This window comes from Platalea leucorodia (assembly GCF_965183815.1).
Source record: "Platalea leucorodia genome assembly, chromosome: 9".
NCBI lineage: Eukaryota > Metazoa > Chordata > Aves > Pelecaniformes > Threskiornithidae > Platalea > Platalea leucorodia.
Window position 1 is genome coordinate 29,877,506 of NC_138831.1, and position 25,106 is coordinate 29,902,611.

At 56.5% G+C, this 25,106-nt stretch overlaps 2 protein-coding genes across 2 annotated transcripts; one reads left to right on the forward strand and one right to left on the reverse strand.

Annotated features, from left to right (window-relative positions):
- Positions 1 to 5,970: 5,970 nt before the first annotated feature.
- On the forward strand, positions 5,971 to 7,482 carry ISLR (immunoglobulin superfamily containing leucine rich repeat; the record flags this gene model as incomplete). Its single annotated transcript, XM_082321473.1, has 1 exon — positions 5,971 to 7,482. One exon carries the CDS (start codon positions 5,971 to 5,973, stop codon positions 7,219 to 7,221), a length of 1,251 nt encoding a protein of 416 aa, XP_082177599.1. The 3' UTR covers positions 7,222 to 7,482.
- Positions 7,483 to 12,191: 4,709 nt separating this feature from the next.
- On the reverse strand, positions 12,192 to 23,585 carry STRA6 (signaling receptor and transporter of retinol STRA6; the record flags this gene model as incomplete). Its single annotated transcript, XM_082321844.1, has 17 exons — positions 12,192 to 12,370; positions 12,703 to 12,840; positions 13,371 to 13,534; positions 14,357 to 14,458; positions 14,649 to 14,766; positions 15,947 to 16,080; positions 16,151 to 16,226; positions 17,107 to 17,287; positions 17,562 to 17,623; positions 18,353 to 18,429; positions 18,573 to 18,640; positions 19,494 to 19,619; positions 19,784 to 19,950; positions 20,141 to 20,280; positions 20,432 to 20,517; positions 20,933 to 21,011; positions 23,461 to 23,585. 17 exons carry the CDS (start codon positions 23,583 to 23,585, stop codon positions 12,192 to 12,194), a joined length of 2,022 nt encoding a protein of 673 aa, XP_082177970.1.
- Between the last annotated feature and the right edge of the window lie 1,521 nt (positions 23,586 to 25,106).

Consider the following 25,106-nt stretch of genomic DNA (forward strand, 5'->3'; position numbering starts at 1 on the left):
CTGCTCCCCGCTCCGGTCCTGCCGCTCCCCTCTCCGGCCCCGCCGAGCCCCAGTGCGAACCCCGCCGCAGCCCGGTGTGGTCCCCACTGCTCCTCGGCGTTATCCTCCCTGCTCCCCGCTCCGCTCCGCTTCCCGGTGGGTCCCCGCCGCGCCGCGGTCCCGTCCCCGGTGGGTGCCCATCGCGCTCCGGTGCATCCCTATTTTCCCCGGTGGGTGCCGGGGCTCCCCAGTCTCTGCGGTGCTCTCCGTTCCCTGGTGGGTGCTGGGGCTCCCCAGTGGGTGCCAAGGCTCTCCCCGGTGCGCTCCCCTCCCCTCCCCGCTGCCCGCTGGGTGCCGGACTGCGAGCCCTGCTGCTGCCCGGTGGGCGCCGGGGCTCCCCGGTGCTCCCCGATGCTCCCCGATGCTCCCCGGTGCTCCCCGGTGCTCCCCGCGGTGCCGTTCAGCACCCGCCGGGGCTGGACAGCTCCGCGCCCCCCGCCCGCTCCCCGGGGTGGCGGGGGCGGCCCGACCCCCCCCCCCCCGGTCCCATCCCGACCCCGCGGTCCGGCGGGGTCCCTCGATGTGTGTTGGGTAGAGTAGCCTTGTAGCCAAGTGTCTGTGCCGTAGATGAGCCCGTGCTGCTGGCGGGCGGGCGGGCAGGGGGGGCCCGGCCCCGGGAGGCGAGAGGGTCACCGCCGCCGCCCCCGCCGCACTCCGGTCCCCGGGAGCCCCGGGACCGGCGAGAGCAGCGGGCGCCTTTCTGCGAGCTTCTGTCTGTGAAAGAGTCAATAAAAGGGATTGAAAGTGGAGCCGGGTCCGTGGTTGATGGAGGTGAGGGGGAGGTTGCACCCGGTCCCCCTGCCGCTGCCCCCGGGCTCTGCCCGGTACAGCCCGATACAGCCCCCGGTGCAGCCTCCGGTACAGCCCCCGGTGCAGCCCGGCACGGCCGAGGGGACCCCGAGGAGATGGGAGACAGCACAGAGACACATTGCTGCAGCTCCAGGCAAAGCAGGCACACACACACCATAAATATATATATTTTTCTACCCATACACCATGCATACATACAGTATATATGTTATATTTCTGTATTTCTGTATATGCATATTACATATAATTCACACACATGCTATATATATAGATGCACACATACTATATATACACATCCATGCTGCATTTTATATATATACATACACACTATGTATATGCACAAATAATTGTTATATGCACACGCATTTCATATGCACTCTATACACACAATATAAATATATGTAAATACAGCGTATGTATGAAAATATAATAAACCAAATATATATTCTGTAGACACACTCTCTATAAACTCACTATATAGAAAAACACAAACAATATTTTCCCCCAGCACATACAAACACACTCTTTACACACATACCAATACTCGTACACTATATACATACATACACAGTAAGAATACATGCTACATATATGTACAATTTATATAAGCTCTGTCTACCTGTGCACATGCAATATGTATGCTCAATGTATGTACAAATACACAGTAAATACCCACACTACCCACGTATACGCATGTTCTTGCTCCACGCATGCATACACCCAACGCTTACCTCCTATACACACCCTGTATGTACGTACATACATGACTATATTCCCGGCACCGTGCCGCCCCGCAGAGCCGTGCTGGGGCCAGGACGGGGTTGCCTGGGCAGGGGTCAGTGTCACCCCAGTCCCCAAGCACTCCCAGCCCCGAGACCAGGGTGCTAAGAAGGTGCCCGGTGGATTTACGCCCCCCTCCCCAGCCCAGCCGGGAGCACTCCCCTCTCATCCCCCTGATGATTTAAGCCCACAATTACGTGGCAAAGATTTAAAGCTGCCTTTGATTGCATTTCTTATCTGGAGCTACAAAGCCACATGCCCTCGTAGTGTCCCTGCTTCAGAGACGGCGGCCCGCCATCGTGAGGGGACGGTCACCCACTCACCAGCACTCACAGGTGGCCCCTGAGGCCCCGCTGATGCCCCTCGCCCTCCCCAAATGTGGCCTCCACATCACAGCAGATCCCCCCCCAAGCAAACACTCGTTTCTCCATCCTCCAGAGGACGGCTTTCTATTTTAAGTCCAGCCTCTGCATCTTTCTCCTGTGGCAGGGAGCGGGGGGGAGACAGACAAGGCAGGTCGGCACGTAAATAGGCGGCGGAAAGCAGGGTGCCCACCTAAATCCCCCAAATCCTGGGAATTTGAGGCTCTGCCACAGCAGCCCAGGTGTTTGCTCCAGCTTTTAAAACCCCGTGCCAAGCAGAGACTCCCTCTTGTAGACAAATCCCCTTCTGTAGATACACTTATAATTGAGTTTCACGCTTAGAAACATATAAGGAATAGAAAAAGAACAATCATTTCTGCCTCCATTTAATTAGGGAGTAATAGATTTCCCTGCCTAACAGATCTACAGGGAATCTCGCAGTGATGAGCTACCTACCGATGCTGGATTACTCTGAGATTTGCTCCTTTTCAGGAGGGCACTAATTAGGGCCCAGCGCCCAAAGGCACAAGAAGGGGTGAGGGATGGAGCTCTGCATCCTCCCAGCCCCTCCATGTCCAGGAGGGAAAAGCTTTTTCCTGGAAAGGGTTAAAGCATCCCAGCAGGGTGGCTCAGCCCCTTCTAAGGCATTAACCCTTCTGCAGAGCCCGGGGTGGAGTGGGACATGCCCACGCGTGATGATGACAAGCTCGCGCCCACGCAGCCCGAGTTGTCACACACTTATGGTGTCACCTAAACTGTGGGAACGTGTCTGGCACCCTTTGCCCAGGACAGCCCCAGAATAAAGAAGCTTTCATCCCCTTCCATCCCCAAATTGTCTCTTACCCCAGATCAAAAAAGTCAAGGGAAAAGAGCATCGCTGTGTCCCCTGTGCTACAGTCACCGGCAGCACTACAGCCCTCACCCGCTGAAGGGGTTGTGCCTCGGTGGGGTCACAGATGGAGTCTGGGGTCCCCATAGAAGTGGTCAGAGCAGCATCTTTCATCTGCTCCGTGGGTGCGAGTGAGCAGAATCAGGCTCGGTCCTCTGCAGCCACCCCTGCTCTGCATCCTCCACTGGTTCAGAGCCCCCGAACCCTCCCAGTTCAAGACCTGCCACACAGCACGGGGGGCTGACGGACCACCTGCCTCCAGCCTGCCCTGCGCAGAGGTGATGAGCACCAGCGATACCAACCCATGGGGGAGCCAGGAAGCAACCCCCCATTCTGGCCCTGCCAGTGAGAGCATCGTCCCCAAGAGGGGCAGTGACAACCCCCACAAATGCTTTGTAAAGCAGGTCCTGGCCCCCATGGAGAAAATCCCTAGCTCACCCAGCATGTCTGCATGTTCCGCTGCAGCCACGCTGCAAGCCTGCCCAATAAACTGCTCTAGATTCAAAATAACCCCCTTCTCCCTTGCACAGCACTATTTTTAAGCCCAATCCTGTGCACAGCCTGGCCTCAACAACAACAGCGTCAGCCCAAGTGTGAAGATAAGCAAGCTGTGGCTGGGATATATGGAGTTGAAACTCTCCTGGGGAACTCCAGCTCACCCCTGCTCCACCTGCATGATGCTCAGCACCTTTTCCAAAGAGGGGCTGGCTTGCTCCGGGGTGGAGGTCCTTGCACCTCAATGCTTCCACGCTCTGGGTGATTCGCACCGCCTTGCTCCAACGCCAGCTCTGCATAAGGTGGGTTTGCTACCAGAGATGCCCCAGTTTGGCCAGTGGATGAGTATGGGAGGGCAGGGAGCAAGGACCGTTCAGCATCCCGGTCCTGGATGCCCACCTCTGCCCGAGTGGTCCTGGACAGTGGCTGCAGGATGAACGCCCCATGATCTATCTACTTTTAAAAGCTTTTATCAGCAGTTTTATGCACGGCAGAGAGATGGTTCCAGGTGACATCCCTGTACACCGACAGCTCGTCCTCCTTCTTCCTGCCACCTTGCCGCAGCCTCTGGGCACCCACCCCACTCCTTCCCACCCTGCCCCGGCCCCACACAGCCCTGCAACGGGGGCATTCTGCCACCCCCGAGACCCCGAAGCCTTTCACCCCCTCTCAGAGGCAACTCACCGGCCAGCAGCCTCCCCATGTCCTCCAGAAGCCGCTCACCCTCCACCCTGTCCCCCAGATGTCCCCTGCAAGGTGGGGGACATGCTGAACCCCGAGATGCGGGGCTGGGGTGCCCCGGGGGGCAACGGTTTGGATGCTCCCCCGGCTCCGGGGACAGAGGGGGGGGCCGGGAGCGGCCGGGCTCAGGCAGCAGCTCCGGGGGGAGACGGGCGGGCGGGGGAAGCGCTTGCCGACAGCGGGAGTGGGTCGGTGCCATGGAAAACAAAAGGGCCCGGGGGACGGGGAGGGGAGGAGAAGCCCGACGAGGGCCGAGGGAACCGGCCGTCCCGTTTATCCCCCTCCCTCCAGAGGAGCGAAGGCGACCGGGCTCCATCCCCCTGAAGCTGCCGGTGAAGGGGCAGGAGGGGCCGGGGAGGGGAGCGGGGTCCGGGGGGGAGCGGGCTGGCCGGGCCGAGGAAGGAAGGAGGGAGGGAGGGCTGGATGGTTATTCACGGCTCTGGTATGCGGCGTGCCGGCCCTGCTCACACCGCCCCCGGGCTGCCTCGGCCCGCCCCGGCCGCGGGGCAGCGAGAGAGGCGGCGGGGAGAGGTAACTGCCCCCCCGGGGCGATGCTGGCGGTGGAGGGGGGGTTTGGGATGGGAGGGAGCCGAGGCGGAGGGGTGCTCCGGGAGCTCAAGCGGCGCGGGACCCGCTCCCGTCCCCGGTGCTGCCCCGGGGGTGAGCCCCCGGCCCTGTTCCCCCTGCATCCGACAGCGCATCGGTCGGGGTGATGGGGATCTACCCCTGCAAGCCGGGACCAACACCTTGCTGGGCAGGCTGGGCTGGGATAGATACGGGCCACCCCAAAATGACACCAGCCAGGGGCTTTACACGCATCAGCCAAGGGGAACATCCACCCCCCCACCCCCCACCCCCCCCCGCACTGCTGGGCTCTCACCCCTCCATCACCCCCAGAGCCCTCGGGGCTCCTTCCCCGTCCCTTGAACCCCAGCCCTGGGGTGGTCTATCCCTGCAGGACAGGACCCTTTGTGTCCCTTTTTGCCCCCCCCCCCCTCCCCCCCAAGCTGTTGTGCAGGTCTTATTCAGCCTTTCCATTGCCAATAAAATGTCTCCCCCCTCCTGCTCTAAATGACAGGGCTGGGGACTGGAAGGAGCAGCAAAACTTGCCGACAAGGCAGAGACAAAGGGGTCTCGCTGCCAGCTCCTCGCAGAGCCGCAGTTAACCTCTTCCCTGGTGGGACACAGCTTCCAGACGCTGGGAACCAAGCGTGCACAGTCCCCTTTGCAAGGCAAGAAGGGGAGTAAGGAGTTAGCTCAGAAATATTTCTCTCTAAAGACTTCCAGCAGCCGGGGACCCCACACTCTCTTGCTGAGAAAAAGCACTTGAGAAGCTGGTTTTTTCCATGACATGAAAAAATATGGAGATGGGGGGGTTGGTTTGAGGTCTGAAAGCATCCTGAAAATCCCAACAACTTGATGGTTTAGGGGAAGACTGGTTGTGAAAGAGCTGTGGTTCCTCCATTTCCCCTAATTCCAGCCTCAGCAGGATGAACTCTGAAACCCCAGCTCCCACTTTTCATTCCAAAACCTGGGAAAACAGCAGCCCAGGGCATTGGTATTTCATCAAAGATCAAAAAGAGGCATTTTCTAGTGGGGGAAGGAAAGGGTTTAGGGGTAAGTTCCCTGCTCATGTAGGTAGTCGAAGGCTCTGCTTTTGGTGAGGAAGTGCCTTCTTCAGATTAGGGAATATTTCAAACAAACAGCCTTTTCCAGATGAAGTTCTGGGGATAATCACATGGATGCTTCGCTCTTCTGCTGCTTCCTCTTAGTACTTGGCAAGAAAAAGCAGATCCCCATCTCGGCTAGACCCATCCCGTTCATTCCCCTCCGTCTCTGTTCCCAGGAGGAAGGATGAGGCCCCTTCTCTGCTGCCTGGGGCTGGCCACGCTCCTGGGGCCCTGCCTGGCTTGTCCCAGTGCCTGCTCCTGCTCCACCAAGAAGAACGGGCGGCTGTTGGCTGAGTGCGCCTACAAGGATCTTCAGGAGGTACCCAAGGGGTTGTCCTCCAATGTCACCATCCTCACCTTGTCGGCCAACAGGATCGGCTGGTTGGGACAGGGCTCCTTTGCTGAGGTTCCTGAAGTGCAGTCGCTGTGGTTGGGCTACAACCAGATTGGGGTGGTGGAACCAGGGACTTTTGCCTTGTTAGTGCACCTGAAGAACCTGGACCTGAGCCACAACAAGATTGCGGATTTCCCCTGGCAGGACCTCAGTAACCTCAGCGGTCTGCAGATCCTGAAGATGAACAACAACCGCCTGGCCGGGCTGCCCCGGGACGCTTTCCGCTCCTTGAAGGACCTGCGCTCCCTCTGGCTCAATGACAATGAGTTGACCACCCTGGCTGAGGGCACCTTTGACAACCTGCCCTCCCTGTCCCAGCTGCAGATCTTCAACAACCCCTTCAACTGCTCCTGCAAGGTCTTCTGGCTGAAGAAGTGGACCGAGAACACCTCCGTCTCCATCACCAAGGGGGGGTCTACTCTGTGCGTGGCTCCCAGCAGGCTGAAAGGCAGGGCAGTGACGGACATCCCCGACCACCATTGTGTTGCTCCCTCTGTGCAGCTCACCTACCTCTCCAACCTGGACAACACCGTCATGTACGACGGCCTCACCCTGACCCTGCACTGCAGCGTGGCGGGCAGCCCTCCACCAGAGATCAGGTGGAAGATCCAGACCTCCAGCCGCCATGTTGAGATCAATGGGCCCAACGTGGCACGGGATGGAAATGTCAAGCAGAGCCAGGAGCGCTTCTTGGTCTTCAAGAATGGCACCATGGCCATCCCCAACTTCAGCAAGGAGGATGAAGGCATCTACACCTGCCTCGCTGTCAATGATGTGGGCACACGGGATGTGTCAGTCAACGTGGCCTTGGCTGGGTCAGAGAATCCAGCTGAAGACCTACTCCGAGATGACCCCCAAGCCAGCCACCTCGGAGGTCGGAGCTGCTACAAGGGGGATGAAATGGATCCCTCCGGTGCTGGGGAAAAGTTGGTGATTGTTTACCACATGCCAAGGGAGTCAAAGAGCAGGGCTGGAGGAGCGGTGCCCCAGGTCCATCTGGGGACCCTCCTGCTGGCTTTGGGCATTGTGCTCTGCTGTTAAAGGGGAGAGAAGGAAACAGTGCCTTGGAGGTTCCCCCTCTTTCTGTAGCATTTATCTTCACGTAGTACCATGCCTTTGCTGAGCTTCTGGGAACTGCAAGCGGTCAGGAGTCAAAGGGGGCCAAGACTCAGGCCCAGGGCTAGTAGTTCAACCCCTCCTTAGATGGGAGTCAGGTCTGGGCTCCATTAGTTGAGAGCTTCAAACAAGCTCAGGTGATGTAGAGCAGATCCACACCGTGCTGCCGCTTTCCAGGCATCCAAATCTGCCACCTCGTGACTTATCTCCCTTCTGAGACCAAAGTGCAGCTGCGGGACTGAAGTCCACCCTCAACAGGGTGACCATCACCCATTCTCAGAGCCCACCACGAGCCCTCCTCCACCTGCAGTAGCCAGCCACAACCAGGGAGGGGATCTCTCGCAAAGAGGATCCTATCAGTCCAGCGGCACCAAAGATTACATCCCTGCCATGACCAGCGCTTGGGCCCTTGGCCGGCCAGGCGGATCCTTTCTACCAGCAACCTCACGTGAAGCACCAGGAGCAGAAGGACCAGTCTGAGAATGGGGGCATAGCCTGGACACAGGGTTCTGGGGTCCCAGAACACGTAGCTCTGGGGGACAGAGATATGATGGTGCTTTGTAAGTAGGACGGGTATGGTAGGACACATAGGATGGGGCCCTAGGCTTGGATCCAGCCATTTTGTGGAGCAGGAGAAGCTTTCCCACAGGCTTCATCCCTGTAGGAGCACAAAAGGCTCCTGCTGGCTGGGTGCTGGGAGCACCCAGGGTGCCTGCACCCTCCCTGCATGTCACAGGATCAGGCTCTGCCACCCTCAGTACCTCTCCCAGATGCTGTGCAGCTGATTTCCTCCCCCCTTCCCTTTCACCGCTGAAGCCTGCAGTACAAAATGCTCATCTGGGCTGGACCCACCGAGCTGCACTGCTCTGGCTCCGACCCTGGTGGGGAGGGATTTGAGCCCAAAGAGACCAAAATAATTTCCCAGCACCCCTATCTGATGGGAAACTGAGCGGGGGCTATATAATGGAGTGGGAGGAAGAAAGACTGGGAAAATCCAGACATGAGAGAAAGACGCTGAGCTGACCTATAAGCCATAAACACAATTATCTATAAGTGCTTTAGTATTCCCACGTGGGACATATATACCATACCCTGCTGCCCTAGGGTACTGGGGGACCCCTTGTCTCATGGGGGCGGGCTGAGCATCTCCATCTCCCCCACCCTGAGGCACAGGTGGTCCAGCTCTCCTGCCTTCTGCCAGTGCTCGCCTGCAGGAGCTGGACAGACCTCTGCAGCCACCCTCGCCTTATAACCGAAGCTGTATGGACAGCGAAGTCCCAAGAGCAATAAATACCTTTTTTCTTTTTTTTTTTAAACAAGCTGGTGCGTGCTGCCTCTGTGCACCCTGAAATCCCCCAGACCCAGCATCATCTGGGGTACCATAGCTCATCACCAACCCCCTTTTCCCCCCAGCTTCCCCAAAGCCCTTCCTACACTGTAGCATCCCCCCATGATGACCCTGGAGGGAGGATGCATTTATAGAGTACACAAAACTCCCCCCATCGCTGCCTGCAGCAGGCAGGGGAAGGCAGCAACGCCAAAACTAGCTAAAAAGCAGCTGTCCCAGAGCCTCAAGCCTCCACACAGGCTCTCCAGCCCCATGATTCGGTGTCCAGCCAGCTCACAGGGTAAGGAAAGGGGCAGTGGAGGAGCTGCCACACACAGCAACACCATCCGGGTACGGCGCCGAGGTCTCTGCGGGGATCCTGAGGCAGAAACAGCCCACAAACAGCCAGCGGCTGCTTGCACGAACGGCCTTTGATGCTAACAAGCAGGCGCATATTTTTCCCATTACAGGCAGAAAGGATGAAAAACATCGTGGCCCCAATGAGAGTTTCGGTTTCATTTTGTAGGATGAAACTTTTAACATCAATTTTATCCCAGCTGGGGTCCTCCCCTCCCTGCCTGCCTGGGAATAGGGGGGTACGGGAGCTTTCTCCTGCAGCCTTGGCTGGGAACAGGGTTTGGAGCCTGGGATAAGGATAAAAAATAAGAGTTAGGCTCCTGGCAGCCCTAAGCCATGCCTGAAAGTCTCTGCTCACTTTGCAGAGCTGCTGCTGCCCCCAGCTTTGCTGGCGTGAGGCTGTTTTGTTGCCAGAAAGGTGAATTCCTCCGCATTCACCGAGTTTACTCATAGCTTTTATGTCAAGTTATTAGCGATATAAAGCATCTCTCATTCATACCAAACAGGGCACCCTGCCACACAGCTCCTGAGTTGGATGCTGCAGGTGATGCCACACTTGGCATCACCACCCCAACCCACCACGGCCACCAGCCGGTGCGAGTCTGGGATGCCTCAGCCTGCCATCAGCTCCTCTCTGTCCCTCATATTTGCAAAACCACAGCATGACCCAGACCTGAATTTCTATTCCTCACATGGGCATTTTTTTTTTTTTTTTTAAGGGTGGTTTTCAGCCAGATCAGCTCCTTGAACCTCCTCCCCATCAGTTCAGGGTTGGGTGGAGAGGACTGCTGATGCGCAGGGGCAGAGCTATCCCATGGCTCTACTGACGTTGGGGGTTTAGAGAGCAGGTGAGAAGGCACCGTGAGGAAGAGGAGCTCAGTTCACCCCCAGGGCACCCTGCTTATGTCAAAGAAGGGAAAGAAAACAAACAAATCAATGAAGCCACCTCCTGTCTTCCTCCCACGGCTGTCATCTCTCACCTCGGCCCCAGCCCGCTGCTTGCCAAGACATCTCCAGGAAGCCTCGGGCAGGGCTGTGTAAACAGATGCTGAAATCCAGCTCCACCCATGGCCCAGAGCTGCGAAAGATTTCAGGGATTACCAAGGCTGCCTTCAAAGTCCCAGGGCCTGGGAGGCTGGAGATGCGTTGGGATGGGCTGCAAGGGAAAGGCACAGCCCTTGCTTTAGGGCATCCCTTCACTGGATATGCACAGGACACCCAGCACCCACCAGCACTGCATCTCTCCTGTGCTCAGACATGCAAACCCAAGCATGTAAAGCCCAGAGCTGGGAAAGCAGCAGAAATCACACCTTGGGCTCCTGCTGTCTTAAAAAGAAAACAATCCAGATCTGCCTCTGGTGCCACCGCTGTCACCCAGTTTGGTGACACTGTACTGTGTGCCAGACTAATCAAATACGATTAAAACAGTGTTGGTCAGGGCAGCAGATGTGACAGGGCTTTGAGCATCCAAGCACACCCGGTGGCTGTTTGGGCAGTGCCTGCAGACAGCAGATGAAAGGGACCTCCCTCTCCTTGCTGGGATGAAAAGGGAGCAGGTCGGGCTCCTGGGGAGGGGGCTGGCTCCCAGCCAGGAAGCTTCAATGTTGTGGGGTGATGCCAGGACACTCCAGGCAAACCCCAAAGCACAGGGCTAAGCCTCGCTCACCCCCAAACCACACCAACGGTGCTGCAAGCACCCCGGCAAGAGGGCATGGGGTCCTTGAAAGCCTGCAAAGAGCAGGTCTGCTCACCTCCAAGGAGGTCCCTGGGGCAAGGGGCTCAAACTACGTCAACCTCATTGAGCGGAGGGGACGGCACAGCAGCCCTGCTCCATGCAGAGTGGGCTGCAAAGTCTCAAAAAGTCATCTGTTTTAGCAAGGTGGAGGTGTTTGAGATGAAAGAGTAAGAAGCCACCAGTGCAACTTACCAAGAGCCCTGCTTGCTGCCTGCAATGGCGGGCTGACGCTAGGCATCCTTCCAACCACCAAAGGCAGGATTTTCAAGGGACACTTCGTGGGAAGAAGTGATCCAGCAACACCTTGGATACCTACCTTTGGTGCTTTAGCCACAAAACTTCCTCTTTCAGTTTCCATCCTTCATTGGAGCTGTGGTTTAGGGGCCAAACGTTTTGATGGGAAAGCAAACTGATCAGCTTTGCGTTAAAATTTGCCTAAGGTGGGGAGGGGGATCACAGATTTGGTCCCATCACCCCCAGGTCAAACAGATCTACCGCAAAGCCTCTGCTGAGCAAGGTCAGTCCCAGCCATCACCCAGAGACATGGCTACGACAGTCCTTGTGTCCTTCCTGCCAGGTCTGGCTTATTCGGGAACGGCCAAGAGACCAAACACACCCCAAGCATAGGAATGAGGTATGTGATTTATTAACCTTCCCTGACTCAGCACATCTAAGCGAGATGTAAAACTGCTTTCTATGGATTCAAGCTCATCTTGCTTGGAGGGTCACTGGCCCTGGGGAACCACTAGCTTTAAACAAAACAAGGTGGCAGCAAGAGGCACCGAGGGGACAAGAGCTATAGGGAACAGAAAACAAACGTCTCTGCAACCTCATGACCCAGAGCAGAGCAGATGGGGATTTCAGGCTTCACAATATTGGGGGAAAAAAAAGAGTCCCAGGGTTAGGTACAGCACCCAAGGAGAGCCAGGATCAGACCTGAAAGGGAGAATCTGGGGATGGGTCTGGCAGCGGGGACCTTCTCCACAGGGAGACCATGCCGAGATGCAGGTAGCTCCTCGTGCTCAGTCTGGCTGAGGATCCCTCCACACACGCACACACCTTCTCCCTCTTTCCTTACTGGCCTGGTGCTGGGGACTTGTGCCTGCCTTGCCACATGTTGGAAAGGCAACTGTTGAGAACTGGTGGGCTCATTGCAGGAGTGACTCTTAAGAAGATGTTTCTGAAATGCTGGAAGGGTTTAGCTTGGCTCATCAACCCTTCTCCCTCTAGGTCAGGATTGGAGCTGACCCATTTGGCTGTGTCTTCACGTCTGGACCTTGGCAGTGGCTCAACATGGACCTAGAGTTAAAAACCAGCCCCGATCACTGCTGGAGAGGGACTGGAGGCTGGAGAGGGGCAAGAGGTGCCCAAAATTCCTGCCAGCACAGGAGGAGAGTCAGTGGGAGACAGGGATGGGATGGGACAGGACAGGAGCGTGCGTGGGAGGCAGAGAGAGGTGGGGGGCTTCTCCGGAGGTCAGGGCTTGGCGGGGCTGAGCTGGGTGCCATTTGCTGTGGGGTCGGAGAGGGCAGTTTTCCGGCAAGCTGTCAGCGAGGGGTTGTTGAGGAGTGTGTAGGCCAGCCACCACCGGGCTCGGCTCTGCTTGAACCTGGCTCTGCTGGGCGGCACTTTCTTGGGCTGCATTAGCTGGATGCCTGGAAGGAGACAGGAGGAGGGGAACGATTTCAGCCTCAGCTCCCCCTCGCTGGGGCTGCCCAGATGCCATCTACACCCTGGGGTTAAAGCAGCCAGGCCCCATCCTGCCCTTGCACGGGCAGAGGACCGGGGACAGCTCCTGGGATGGAGATGGTTACACACCAAACAGAAGAGGTGACATAAAACCAGAGGGAGCAGCAGAACCACAGCCTTCAATGGTTCCTTTACCCCAGGGCACCAACAACACCTCTAGAGGAGCAAACCTGCAGAGGAGACCCTGATGCAACCCCAGGCCGTGCATCCCCCCCGGTTGGTGGTGGGAAGGTCTCACCTTCTTCCATGTTGCTGGCCTGGAGCCCCGGTGGCCCCTCCGGCCTGGCTAGCTGGAGAAGCAGCAAGCAAAAGGCTTTCATCACTGGGTGGGACTGGCTGACCTCGATTTTCAGGTAGTGGCAGTAAGTGTGGTAGCCTGGGGGAACATGGCCCACAGTAAATACCTGTGGTGGGGCCAGACTTCATGGTTCCCCCTTCTCTTGAGCAAAGAGGAGGGTTATTTGCCCGGCTCCATCTCTGCCCTGCCAGAACTGCTCTGCCATCAGAGCTGGGGAAGAGCTCCACTCCCAAAATCCCAGCAAAAAAAGCAGAGGAAAGGCTGGAGTCCCGTCCCTGCTGCCTTTAGCACATGAGACATGAGGGTCCGCTGCCCATGGGAATGGGGTCTGGCTACTGGTGAAGCCCACAGGTCCCCAGCAGGGCATCACCTGCCCTTGGGAATGGATGGAAAAGCAGGACTAAGTGGGCATCAGGAGGAGCCACTTGCTCCTGTTGTCCCACCTGCCTCTTCCTGAACACAGAGTATGAAGACCTGAAGCCACCCTCGGTCCCAGCAGCTCCAGGTGATGCAGGAGCCCCTGACCATGTCCCCCAGGAGCTTGGTGGTCGGAGAAGGGCTCCCATGCTCACAGAGGTGCTGCAGAGGGACCCTCCCCAATGTCCTACCGGGGTCGAAGGTCTCCACACTGCGGTTCAGCAGGCTGATGTCCAGCTGGCAGAAGTGAACAGAGTTATAAAGGCCAGAAATGACCATCCTCCATACCCCGGCCAGAACACCCACCAGGACGTTGATGGGGAAGAACAGGTAGGTGACTATGTAGAGAGCTCGCCTGTGGGTGGAGAAGGAGGAGTAAGGAACACAAACACCACGGGACGGGAAACACAGCCTTTCCCTGACAGAGGAACCTGCCAAAATAAGCCTCCCAGCCTTCTCTCCCTCCCCAGCAGACTCAGTCCCCGTTTGAGGTGTCTCCATCCCATGGAGAGAAGCAAACACCCTTCAGGGCTCTTGGAGAGGAGAAAACCTGGTGCACTGTCAGGACTTCAGAACTTGCCCTCCAGCATGCATAGGGTCTCCATTTCTCCTTGAAGACTTAGAAACCAGACAAATCATGAGTATGGTGGTTTGGGATGGAAGACACCAGCTCCTGTGGAGGCCAGCAGAGCTACAGCAGCCTCCCTGCAATGCTGGGCAAGTGATGGAGGTGATGGAAGTGCCTTGGCTGGACAGAGCAGGACACCTAGATTTGTCACCCTGGTCTTCAGTGTAAGGAGACAGCTTAGGCAGCAACACCACGCGCGAGCAAGGGACCACATCTGCTGGCAGCGTCTGAACCAGTCCAGCTGATCCTGAGGGATCTGGGCTTCCTCTGAGGCTTGCAAATGGGGGTGGTGGAGCAGGCCACAGACCTCACCAGCTTCACCCCACTGAAATCAAGGCTGTAAATGGACCATGGCCCTTTAAAGCAGCTAAAGAAACATCTCTGGGAGCATAGAGCCACTTAAACCCCTCAAACCCACAGGCTTTCCCCCTTGAGCTCACGGCACAGAGGATGCCACGACATCAGGGGCATGTATAAACCCAACACAGTCCCGAGGTCCTGGACCTTGGGAGGGACAGCTCTGCCCCAAAGGACCCCACATCCCCATACCTGTTGGTGAGTTCTTTTCGGAGAGGATGCTGCTCCAGGAATTGGTAGTGAGCTGCCAAATTTTGCACGATGACAGCAACAACCAGGGTCAACCAGAAGGGCCTGGGTGGGAGGGAAGAGGTAGGTTGGACACCAGGAGGGTCCCAAGCATGAGACACCATCCCAGGCAGCAGAAAGCTCCAGCAAAGTTGAAAGAGCCTCCCCTTGACAGAGTATCCCAAAACACACCATGCCCATGGACAGGGCACCCACTTGGGTCTTCCATCCCTCCCTGAGGGCTGCAAGTGCTCACCACATGTTCTGAATGGTTTTGAAGAGGTGCGTGTTTGTGCCGGACTGGAGTGGGATGACAAAGAGGAAGGTAAACCCAACTGAGCAGATGAAGAAAATCACTTGCTGGATGAGGAGACCTGGGAGGGAGACACGGGGAGAGAGACCATCGTGGGGGAGGATGGAGAAGTGGTTCTTGTTCTTGCTCTTATTCCCCAAACCCATGCTTGTTGCTGAGCATGTCTTTCATTTTAATCCCATAAAAAGCCTGCGAGATCCTTTCCTGCCTCCCCCGCTCTGAACACAATGCTCTGCACAGGATTTAATTACAAGTTCAGCCTTTCTTATCACTCCCCACATTATCCCCGCTGAGAAGAGCCATCACTGGGGGCTGCAACTATGATGCCTCATCATAAAAATCAGCCTGAGCTCTGATTTCTAATCATAAATCACATCGAGATCAGCAGATGCTGTGGTTCCTTGTGCTTGAGCCTGTGCTTCACCTCCACTGTTTTGCTTTAATGACTTGAAAACCAAGATTTTTAAGCAGGAGGCAGATTCACGGCAGCATGACAAGATGCAGCCAGTTCTGCCAGGGATGCACCGAGCACTGGGTGGCCAAAGGAAAGCTCATCCTTGCTGCCAAAGGGGTGAAAGAATTGGTGCTCCCCAGCTCCTACCTCCACACTGATCTCTGCAATCTGCCTGCAAAATAGGTCCCCTTTCCCAACAGACCTGGTGGTACCCCCTGTCCTTCCATCACTCCCCTGGACCCTCAGCTTGACTCTCCTGCGGTGCTGATATGGTTGGGTGTTGCACATGCATCACTGCAGACGCTGCCCAGAGTCACCTCTCATGGGACAGAGAGGCCTTAAAATGGTGGGGTGAGGATTTCTACCCTCTTTGACATCCTCCACCCATCCATTGGGCGGCAAGTCCTCCCAGCCAGGGAGATCCGGGCTGTGCTTGGGAAGACATGCAGCAAGGGGCACCCGAGATGTGATGACCAGGACCAGAGGAGACAGACAGTCCTTTGCACGAGATGCTGTGGCAGCTTCTCAAATCAAAATATTTGGGCTTGAGCCAAAACGAGTCACTGTTTCCCCCCCCCCTTATTTTCTTCCCTACCATTTGGTGTTCAGCATGGTCCTCCCCACAGAAGGACAGATTGTGTTTGGGGAAAGAGGAGCAAAAGCTTCGTAGCCATCCCTTTGCAAAATGGAGTAAGAAAGGGGGAAGAGATGCTTAAACCTGGGGTAAGCTGTGTAAGGTGGAGGTCCACCACCCATCTGCCCCCTCCTGCCCCTCAGCCCTCTTTACCCAGGCAGGCAAAAGCCGTCTGGAAGCCAGCAAAGCTCATCCAGCAGACAATGGCTTGTCGGGACGGGCGGAGGATATGGGCTTTGTAGAAAACATCCAGCACGGCCCCTTGGTACAGCGCCTTCAGGTTGTTCCTGGGGAGAGAGACCAGCTGCATCCCTGCTTGGTGCCAAGGTCAAGGCCAGAGGAGCGAGGACACCATACCTGTGCATCACCAGCGTCCTTAGGAGCATGGCGCAGGTCAGCAGGCAGCACAGCACCAGCGAGCAGATGTAGCAGACTGCGGAGGAGCAGGGGGAGACAGCCAGGTCAGGGCTGCAGCCAGCCCCAGCAACAGTATTTTATTGTAAAATGTATCTCAGGAGCTTTGCGGAGGGCTGAGTTATGGGGCTGCATGGACGTAACCCTCAGCAGGGCACCGTGCCTCAGTTTCCCTTCCTACCCCCTTTGTGATCCCTTCTCCATCTCCCAGGCAGGCATGAGCTGGTGAGACAGTGGAAGGGAAGGGGAAAGCCAAGCAGCCAGGGGAAATACAAGCAGCCAGGCTAGCTCAGCGCTGGAAAAATCACTGAGCAAGCCATGATAAGCAGGCAGTGTGATAGACCCTAGGAAGATGCTCTCACAAAAGGGGATGCTGGGGGGGGAAAGCAAGAGGGGGAAAGGAGGGATGGAGACGTCAGGAAAACAAAGAGGATGAGAGGGGCTTGCTGACTCTGGAAAAGCCATAAAAAGGGTCCCACTTGGCTGGTGGTACCCCAAGGTAGTGCTGTGGAGGGAGGGGGGCACTCCTGCCTTCCCTGCACATCCCCATCCAGGGCTTTCAATTATGCGGGGGGCCGGGGGCCATCTGCTTGATTCCAGCACATATCAAAGCCCGCAGCCAAAGGGCAGCATCTGCAGCGCGGCGCTGCCGGCTCTCCCTGCCTCTCCGTCTTGGCACGTGGTGGTCGCTCAGAGATGCCTGGCACAGCACCAGGCTCACGCGGCCGCCTTTCATGTCTGCATGGATGCGGCTTCGGCAGCTGGTTTTCAAGTCCCCCTGGAAGCTTCCTCATCACCTACTGGTTTCCTGGACCATCCTCTGGGTTAGAAATCTCTCTGATAAGTTCCAAAATCCTCCAAAAATCACTTATGGATGCAGGACCTGGCTGGGAACCCACCTTCCAGGGACCACAGGTAGTACTTGACGGTGTTGAGCTCCTTCTCCATATCACCCGGAACGGCTGGGCTCTCCGAGGGCACCAAGCCAAACTGGACCAACAACACCACGATGTCCTTCGTCATCCCTGCCCGCACGATCTGGATGGTGGGGACAACAGCTACCAGGAGCAGCAGGGCGACCTGCGAGGGAGTGGTGCCACGTGAGCCCTGGGTCACAGCATCCCACTGCTGAGCCATCGCCTTAGCTTAAACACTTAAGACTGGCTGAGCCCTGGAAGTACATAGCTGGTTGCTGCGGCTCAGCCGAGGGACGGTAATACCTTGAGGCACGCTAATACCATCCCTGTAGCCAAAATTGTGGTGTGGCAATGACCTCTGGGCTCCTCTGCCTCGAGAGGACACAGCCAAGAAGGCAGGGAGGGTGCTCTGCTTGGCATTTAACCATCATCATCACCTGGTAGACAGCGATCACGGCTGTGGTTATGGACAGGACAAGTTTCAGCGGGATCCGGAAACCTGCAAGGCAGAATTGGAGGGGTGTATCAGAGAGGAGCTGGGATGTGGGATCACTGGGGAAGAGTGGAGCAGGCTTCAGGTCCACCCAACCCAACAGCCAAAGCAAACCCCCCGGGGAAGAGCACTGGAACAGGGTGATCAAACATTAATTGGGATTTTCCCAGGGAAATCCTGCAAGGATGTGTAGCTGGGAGCGGTTTCTCCATACTTCAGCTGGATGAATTTCCTTCCTGTTGATTCTTCCTTCCCACAAGGCCGTGAAACCTCGTGCACCCGCAGCACCAAGTCCCAGCAGCGGGGTGCCTGCTGTGTGGGGAGCCGCATCCCTTGGGGTGCCACCTCCCAGCACAGCCCCTGCTTCTTGCATGGGCAGAGGGGGCGAGGACTAGTTCCCCATTCCTGGGCTGTTAGGGATTTTATCCACTTATCATGTATTTTATTCCCTTATCAAGCATCAGGCTGCAATATTAGCACAATCCATGCCTGAACCTCACTGCCTCAGCCCACCCATGCCCCCATGGTGGCGGGGGCCCAGCTCCCCATCCCAAACCGCAACAGTTTGTGCAAAGCCGAGGCGTCGCACGTGCAGCAGGCAGCAGCTGCCATGGCACAGATGCTTTGGGGAAGGAGCCAAGAAAGGCATTTGCTCTCCCCGGGGAGGGGGAGGCAGCCTGTTTGCCGAGCTGCTGCTGCAGCCAAGAGCACAGCCCGCGCCTGCCCGCAGCCTACCTTCCTCAGGAGCGTAGATGTAGGAGCATAAATACATCTGGACCCTTGATAGGAGACTCTCTTCTATCTTTGTGGAGCTGGAGGAGGAAGGAGAGGGTGAAAAGCATGTCCCTTGGGAGCAGGGACCCTCTTTGCCCCTGTTGCAGGCAGCGGGCAGCCAGGCAGGGCTGGCCCAGGTGCTCGCTGATCAGGCAGATCTACGGAAAGGTGTCGTCCTTACCTGCCTTTCCGAGGGCGTTTGGACAGGACAGCCTTTAGGTACTTCTTGTAGTAACCTCTCCCTGTAACCTTAAGGAAAGCAGCAATAAGTTGCCTGATTTGAGCACAGGGACACACTCAGACACTCGGGGCAGGGAGAGGTGACTCTGCCTTTTGGGGGGCCAGAGCATCTGCATCCCACTCGGCAACCACCCGGCAATCATCCTTGCTCTGCTACCCCCATCCACCCACCCATCGCTAGCACGATGTCCCACAGCACCCTCCGTATGGGATGTGGGTGATGGGCTCCCAGCCCTTGTTTGGATAACAAACGTGTTGGAGCGATACTGACAGCAAATCTTCCGGTACCACAAAGGTGGAAATAAATCTGCCTTGTTACCATCAACAAAGCAGCCCAAAACCAGGCATACCGGTAGGACAGCCGAAAACCCTCATCCCCACCAGCCAGTTCCCAGCAAGCGCCTGGGGGTCACTTCAGTCCACACTTGGGCTGATGGGTTTTTTTTTTGAAGTAGGTTTTTCCTCCTCTCTTCCCAACAAAGCCCGGCATTTCCCAAAGGGCCAGGGATTATCCAGCCTGCTGGGAAAACAAGGCGACCCCAGTCCCGACCTGAATGGGATGCATTGATGCCTTAAGCTTCTTGTACTAAGGAGTTTACTCCAAAGAAGGATTTTTCACTCCGTCTTCAAATCCAGTGAGATAAACAGAGCCATGACCCGTGCCGTCAGAGGGATGGAGGGGAGGCAGCTCCCGGTGCTGGAGAAAAGTGGCGAACACATGCCCTGGGAGCACCCCAGTTCTCCCAGTCCCCCAGGCAAACAGGTGAGCTGTGGAGCAGGACACCTCCCCAAAACCATGCAGGTCCATCAAGGGGTTCTCCCATGCTACCACCCCCCGAGGCACCCCATGGATCTTCATTACCTCCTTATCCAAAGTCTCCTCCTCCCTGGTGAAACTCCTGATGAACAGGGCTGGATACCAAAGGCTTAAGAGCACAAGGCAGATGATGATGGGGATGTAAGACAGTGTGGAGTAGTACCTGTATATCTGGGGAGAAGCAGAGCTGTCACATGTGAGACTACCCCAGCCTGGGGGTCTAGCCCTGGGCAGGTGACACCTTAACATCACTTCAAAGAGGTGGTGAGAAAGTCACCTCCAACCCTGGGCCACACCAGCCTCCTTGGTCCTTCCCCAGGTGGTGGGACACGTACCTTTGGCGACTGGGGACAATCCACCTTCTGCCAGATGTGGACCACACAGTGGCACCAGGAGAGCAGGCAGCCCAGGAGGTAGCTGACCCTGTGCCGGACAGTGGCACAGGCGATCAGGGGGTAGTAGAAGGCAGGGTAGTAGAGCAAAGCCAGGATCTTCCAGTACTCTAGATGGGATGGTGGGAAGAGAGGAGGCAGAGCAAAACAGGGAAGAGAAGGCAGCACTCTCAGTATGGACCAGAGTGAACAGGCTGCTCAGGGTGCCACCCAAAGCTGCATGCATCCTGGGTGGGGAGGAGTGTGGTGCTCACGGGCCAGGAGAGTGCTCGGCTTACTCTGGGAGGGTGCTCGTCTTACCCCGGCTGCTCTGGGAGGAGTGGGCGATGAGCGGCAGAGGGTCCCTGTCCAAGACCAGCACGCACAGGGAGGAGAACAGGATACCAAACACCGCAGCCACCAGCCCTTGGTTGCCTTCCTCCTCCAGAAAGTTGGCCGGGCTGCAAGCCAAGGAAGGGATGAGCCACCATATCACGGGCACCCTGTCCCCACCATCCTCTGGTTTATCCCATGCTGCATCTCAGCATCCCTCCACCCACTTGGCTGCAGGGTGACAGGGACCCTGGGGACCAGGGTGAAGGGCCAGGGTACCTGAGCAGTCCTGGGACTCCGTTCCAGCAGCTCCGGTGGAGACGCCTGCGTTTCACCAGCAAGGACAAGCCCACAAGCACGGCCAGCTGCCAGAAACCCAATTGAGGGAGCAATAAATACATAGGGGGGTCTGGGTGGGGAGCTCACACATGCTGCTATGGGATGGGGCCTCCATGGAGACATTGTCTCCATCCAACACCCTAAATCCAGCCATGGCTGAAGCAGGGACAGGCACTTCTCAAACTGCTCTGATGAGTTACGGGCTCAGAGGGACCATGCTGGGAAAAATAAAAATAAATCAAAGCCTTCCATTGGCTACAGGCACAAAACAAAGTCTGGAGATATGTGAGTCCCTTGTTAGAGCATCCCAGCTCAAACCTCATTCAAGCTAAAAAGCCCAGACCTGTTATTTGGGAGTAGATGGGCATGACCTGACCTGAGGGCCAGCAAATATGATGTTGGGGCAGATAACCCACCCCGTGGGACTTAGCAGGTACTTACGGAGATGGGTGCCATGCAGATGTGATACAGTCTGGGAGAAATGGTGGGGTCGCAGTCTGGGATTACGGTGGGAAACATGCTACAAAGAGGGGGGGGAAAAAATCATACATGGTTGCATTTTGTCCCAAAAGGGCAAAGCAAAGATGCTGGGGTAATGCTCACGTACACGGTGGCAGCAGAGATTTCGGTCTGATGCTGAGAAGGGAAAAGCCTCTGAAGAGCTGCGTTACACAACCGTCAATAACCAGGGGTGAAATCACCCTCACGGGATGACTTTATGATCAAGTGAAAGAGATAACACCCAGGAGTGGCCCCGAGCTGATCCCCACAGGGGCTGGGCGACCTCCCTGCACATACAGGGTTGCCAAGACTGAACAGGAGATCAGCAAGGAAGGATGAAGCCCCCCTTTACCTCTTTTACACCCATATCCATTCTGGCTCTGTCTTTTCAAGGGATGCAGCCTGCAAAGCAGCAGTTCTCCTTGCTGCCTAAGGCACTGCACTTATTAAATGCCAGCTGGGAGGCTGAAGACCCCTTCTAGGATGTTTCAGTGCCTTTCCCATGGGAGAGGGACCAGCCCCAGAGTTGGAGGGATGGCAGAGGTGATGGCTGTCTGGGGTAGGTACGTGCAGGATGGGGTCCCAGAGCCACATCCCTCTGCCAGCCAAGGCCAGCCAAGTGGGCGTGCCAGGCTTTGCTTTATTTATTTGCTCTCTGGCCTCCATTACATCCCTTAATCTCTGCTTTGCCACAGCCCTCCTCCTCTCCCCAAGGCCAGGCACGATTGTGCCCAGCCACCTTCACCCAACACTGGACAGCAAATCCCTGTGGCGAGGAGATGAACCCCCTGAGCCTCGTAACTTGCAGGGGGGACCCCACACAAGCCCTCATGCCCTCCCAAACCCTGCAGTGCCAGTGGGGTGGGCAGAGATGGCAGACCAGCTGCAGAGCTCCTATGAGCAAGGCTGCAGGGAAGGGTCTGATAGTGAAATTAGGATTTCTCGGGCATCATACATCCAAGGCTGTCACCGACCTGCCAGAAAAGGCTTTATAGGACCATCTTCCATTAGCAAAGCTCTGATTTTTTTTTTTTTTTCTTCTGGCAACGGCTGGCCTTGGATAGACCAGAAAATTCCTGCTGTCCAAAAATACCCAGGCTCTGAAAATCCAGGGCACCCACCCACAAGATTGAGAGCACAGGGATACCAAACCCCTTTTTGGTATCATCAGGGCTTCAGCATCTAAATCCAGAGCATCCAGGAGCCATCAGATGGGCAAACTCCCCAGTGCTGCCTCCATCCCTTCACTGACCATGGCTTACTGCAAAGGACACCCAGAAAATACCCCAAATATTTCTAGCAGAGGTGTGGGTCAAACAAGTGGGGCTTTGCCTGGGGAAACTGGGGCTGGGCAAGGAGATTTCAAAGGCTGTTTCACAATGCAGAAGATCAAGGACAAGGAGGAACCCTTTGGGCTGGTCACCGCTGGGATCTTCTCCTGCTTGCCTTCAGGATTAGGTATCAGTCAACTGAACAGCATAAAACCCACGCGCAGAGAACTAAGTCAACAGAGTGACAATAGATGCTGATAGATGGGCCTTGGGATGCCCAGCTTTGAGCCTTGTGGGACACCTTGGATAAATTGCCCTGCTGCTCCATGCCTCAGTTTCCCCTCCCTATAGCACTTCGCTTGTCCTTGGGAAGGGCACTCAGCTAGAAGGGCATGAAGTGCTGGGTCCTTGCTACGAGGTTGGGCCCTGGGGTCCCATCCCTGGGGCAAACACAGCACTGCTCTTGGGAGTAAGTTCAATTAAAGAGAGGATCATCATGGATGGAGAGGGAATAGGTTTTACAAGACCCACTGATACACCAATTTGCAGGGGGAAGGAAGACATCCATGCAAGCCCAGGGATGCTCAGCCCTATTTTGCAGGTAGGAAATCTGTTCAGGATCACTGTGCCGTGCAGGGACCTGGCTGAGCACCCCAGCCCTGCTTCCCTGCCAGTAGATCAGGGTGTGCCGCCAACTCCCTTCACCCCAAGCCAAAATTTGCACAACTGCTTGCAGAGACCTGGGGTGGGATTAAGGCAGGGAACCAATTTGCAAGGCTGTGTCATGAGGATGTCTTCAAACCCAGAAGCATGAAGCCAGAGCAGCCCTCTCTAGGCCAGCAAAGGCTCTGGGGGCTTCAGAGGAGTCAGGGCAGCAGGTTGACACCATGCACTTGACTTTGCATTTTGGGGAAGGCTAAGCAAAAGGGAGTGTAACTAGCAGAGATGCGTGCTGCAGGATTTACCCCAGCTCTTGCCAGAAGCACCAGAAAAAAATGGAGCATTTTTAGGGGGCCAAACCAAGCCTTTTTCATCACCTCCTGCTCCCCTGGGAATAAATCCTGGCTCTGCTGCTCAGGGGATGTCGCTCTACAGAAAGGGGATAGAGTAGCTGGGCAGGAGGCTGGCAGCTGCCCAGGGTGACCCCAGCAAGGACAGGGGGATATGTGGCACCCACCAGGGGCGTTGGACACTTACTCATCCTGTGGCACAGCTGGCTCCATGGTTTCGTAGATGTACCAGTCAGAAACAAGGTCGTCGGTGCCAGCAAAGCCGTTGTCCAGCGGAGCATCATGCATCCCACCAGAGGTGTTGGCTGCCATGGCTGTCTTCTTCCCCCCTCCACAGGCTGGAGAGAGATGGTGAGAGGCAGCCACAGGCAGAAAGCAACCAGGCTTTCCCAAGGTGGGTCCTCCTGGGCTCTTGGAAATGCAGGGATGGAGGCACTGAGCCAAGAGGCTTTATCTTCTTTGGTCACTCCTGCAGCCAGGGGGGACCAGGAGCCTTCAAAATCCAGCTGTGCCTCCAAGGATCCAGCTTTTATCTGGACTTGGAGCAAAAGAGAAGGGATGACTCCCCCCACCGCACAACCCCAGTGCTCAGGACACACCTAATCATCCCCCAGCCACTCCCTGCCCGCTGCGGGATGCTGATAGACTCGGAGCCTTTGTTTGGGTTGTTTAACAGCTTTTACGCCAATGACTCGAAAACCAGCACAAGGGTCAAGTTTTGGGCTTGGCGGCACAGGCTGGTTGGCAAAGCAGGGATGAGATCTCACCACAGCTGGGAAGCCTGTGACCCGTGTCCCCGATGTCCCGCTGTGCCACCAGATGCCCCACACAGCATCCAGCCTCCCCCAGCCCCATGAGGAAACCTCAGACCCTCTCCCTTTGTAGCAATAAAAAGGAAGAAGGATTTGTCACTGTGCCAGACCCAACAAGCTCTCGTTTCTCCTTCTCCCCATTACTTTTTGATGACTTTGGCCCAGACAGCGCCACACCCTCCGCTGCTGTCCCAGACCTACATCGCACAAGCTGCAACGTGCCTCATCTACCATTGCTATTGGAAACGCAGTGCCCAAAGATGTCCCCAAATGCCAGGCAGTGGTGCTCAGTGCAGCCTCCCAGCCCCAGGAGGCAGCCCAGGACCTGGGGACACCTCATCCCACAGCTCAGGGACATCACCAAACCCCCCAAGGCTGCTCAGTGGCTCTGAGGGGATGGGTAGGAGACAGATGACTAAGCCTTTGCTCTGGGCTGCTGTTTGTACAGCTGGTGTTCACAGGGACTGTGATGGATATAGCATGCCAGCTTCAAAGAGATTCCCCAAATCAGGGCTGTGGCTCTGCAGGCAGCCCCATCTCTGGATGGACAAGTGGCACTTGCCACCACGGCCACACTGCCCCACGGCCTGTTACTCCACTGGATATCACGTCCCCAGCCAGGTTTTGGCTCCCCTCCAGGGACTCCCTCTAGGTCAGGAGATGAGGCCTGGGACCTTCATCTCCCTTCTCAGAGGACCAAAACTCAGCTAGAAAGCAGCTCCCCCCCACCCCAGCATTTGGTCCATGTCAGGGTGCCACCACCATCCCGCTCCCCACCAGCACAGGCTCCAGCAGAGGAAGGACAGAGCCCACCAGCCCCAGGCGAGCATCCAACTCAAATGGACGCCAGGCCCCATCCTCGACCCACCCAGTGCATGTCCCAGCCTCAAGGCATCGACTCTCCAGCCATCCCTTGGTTTCGCCTGCACAGGGAAGCAGCTCTGACCTCACCTCCCAGGAATGTAGCACTCCGTAAAAAGGTAGAAGGTGCCTGTAAAGTTCATGGCAGTGCACACACACA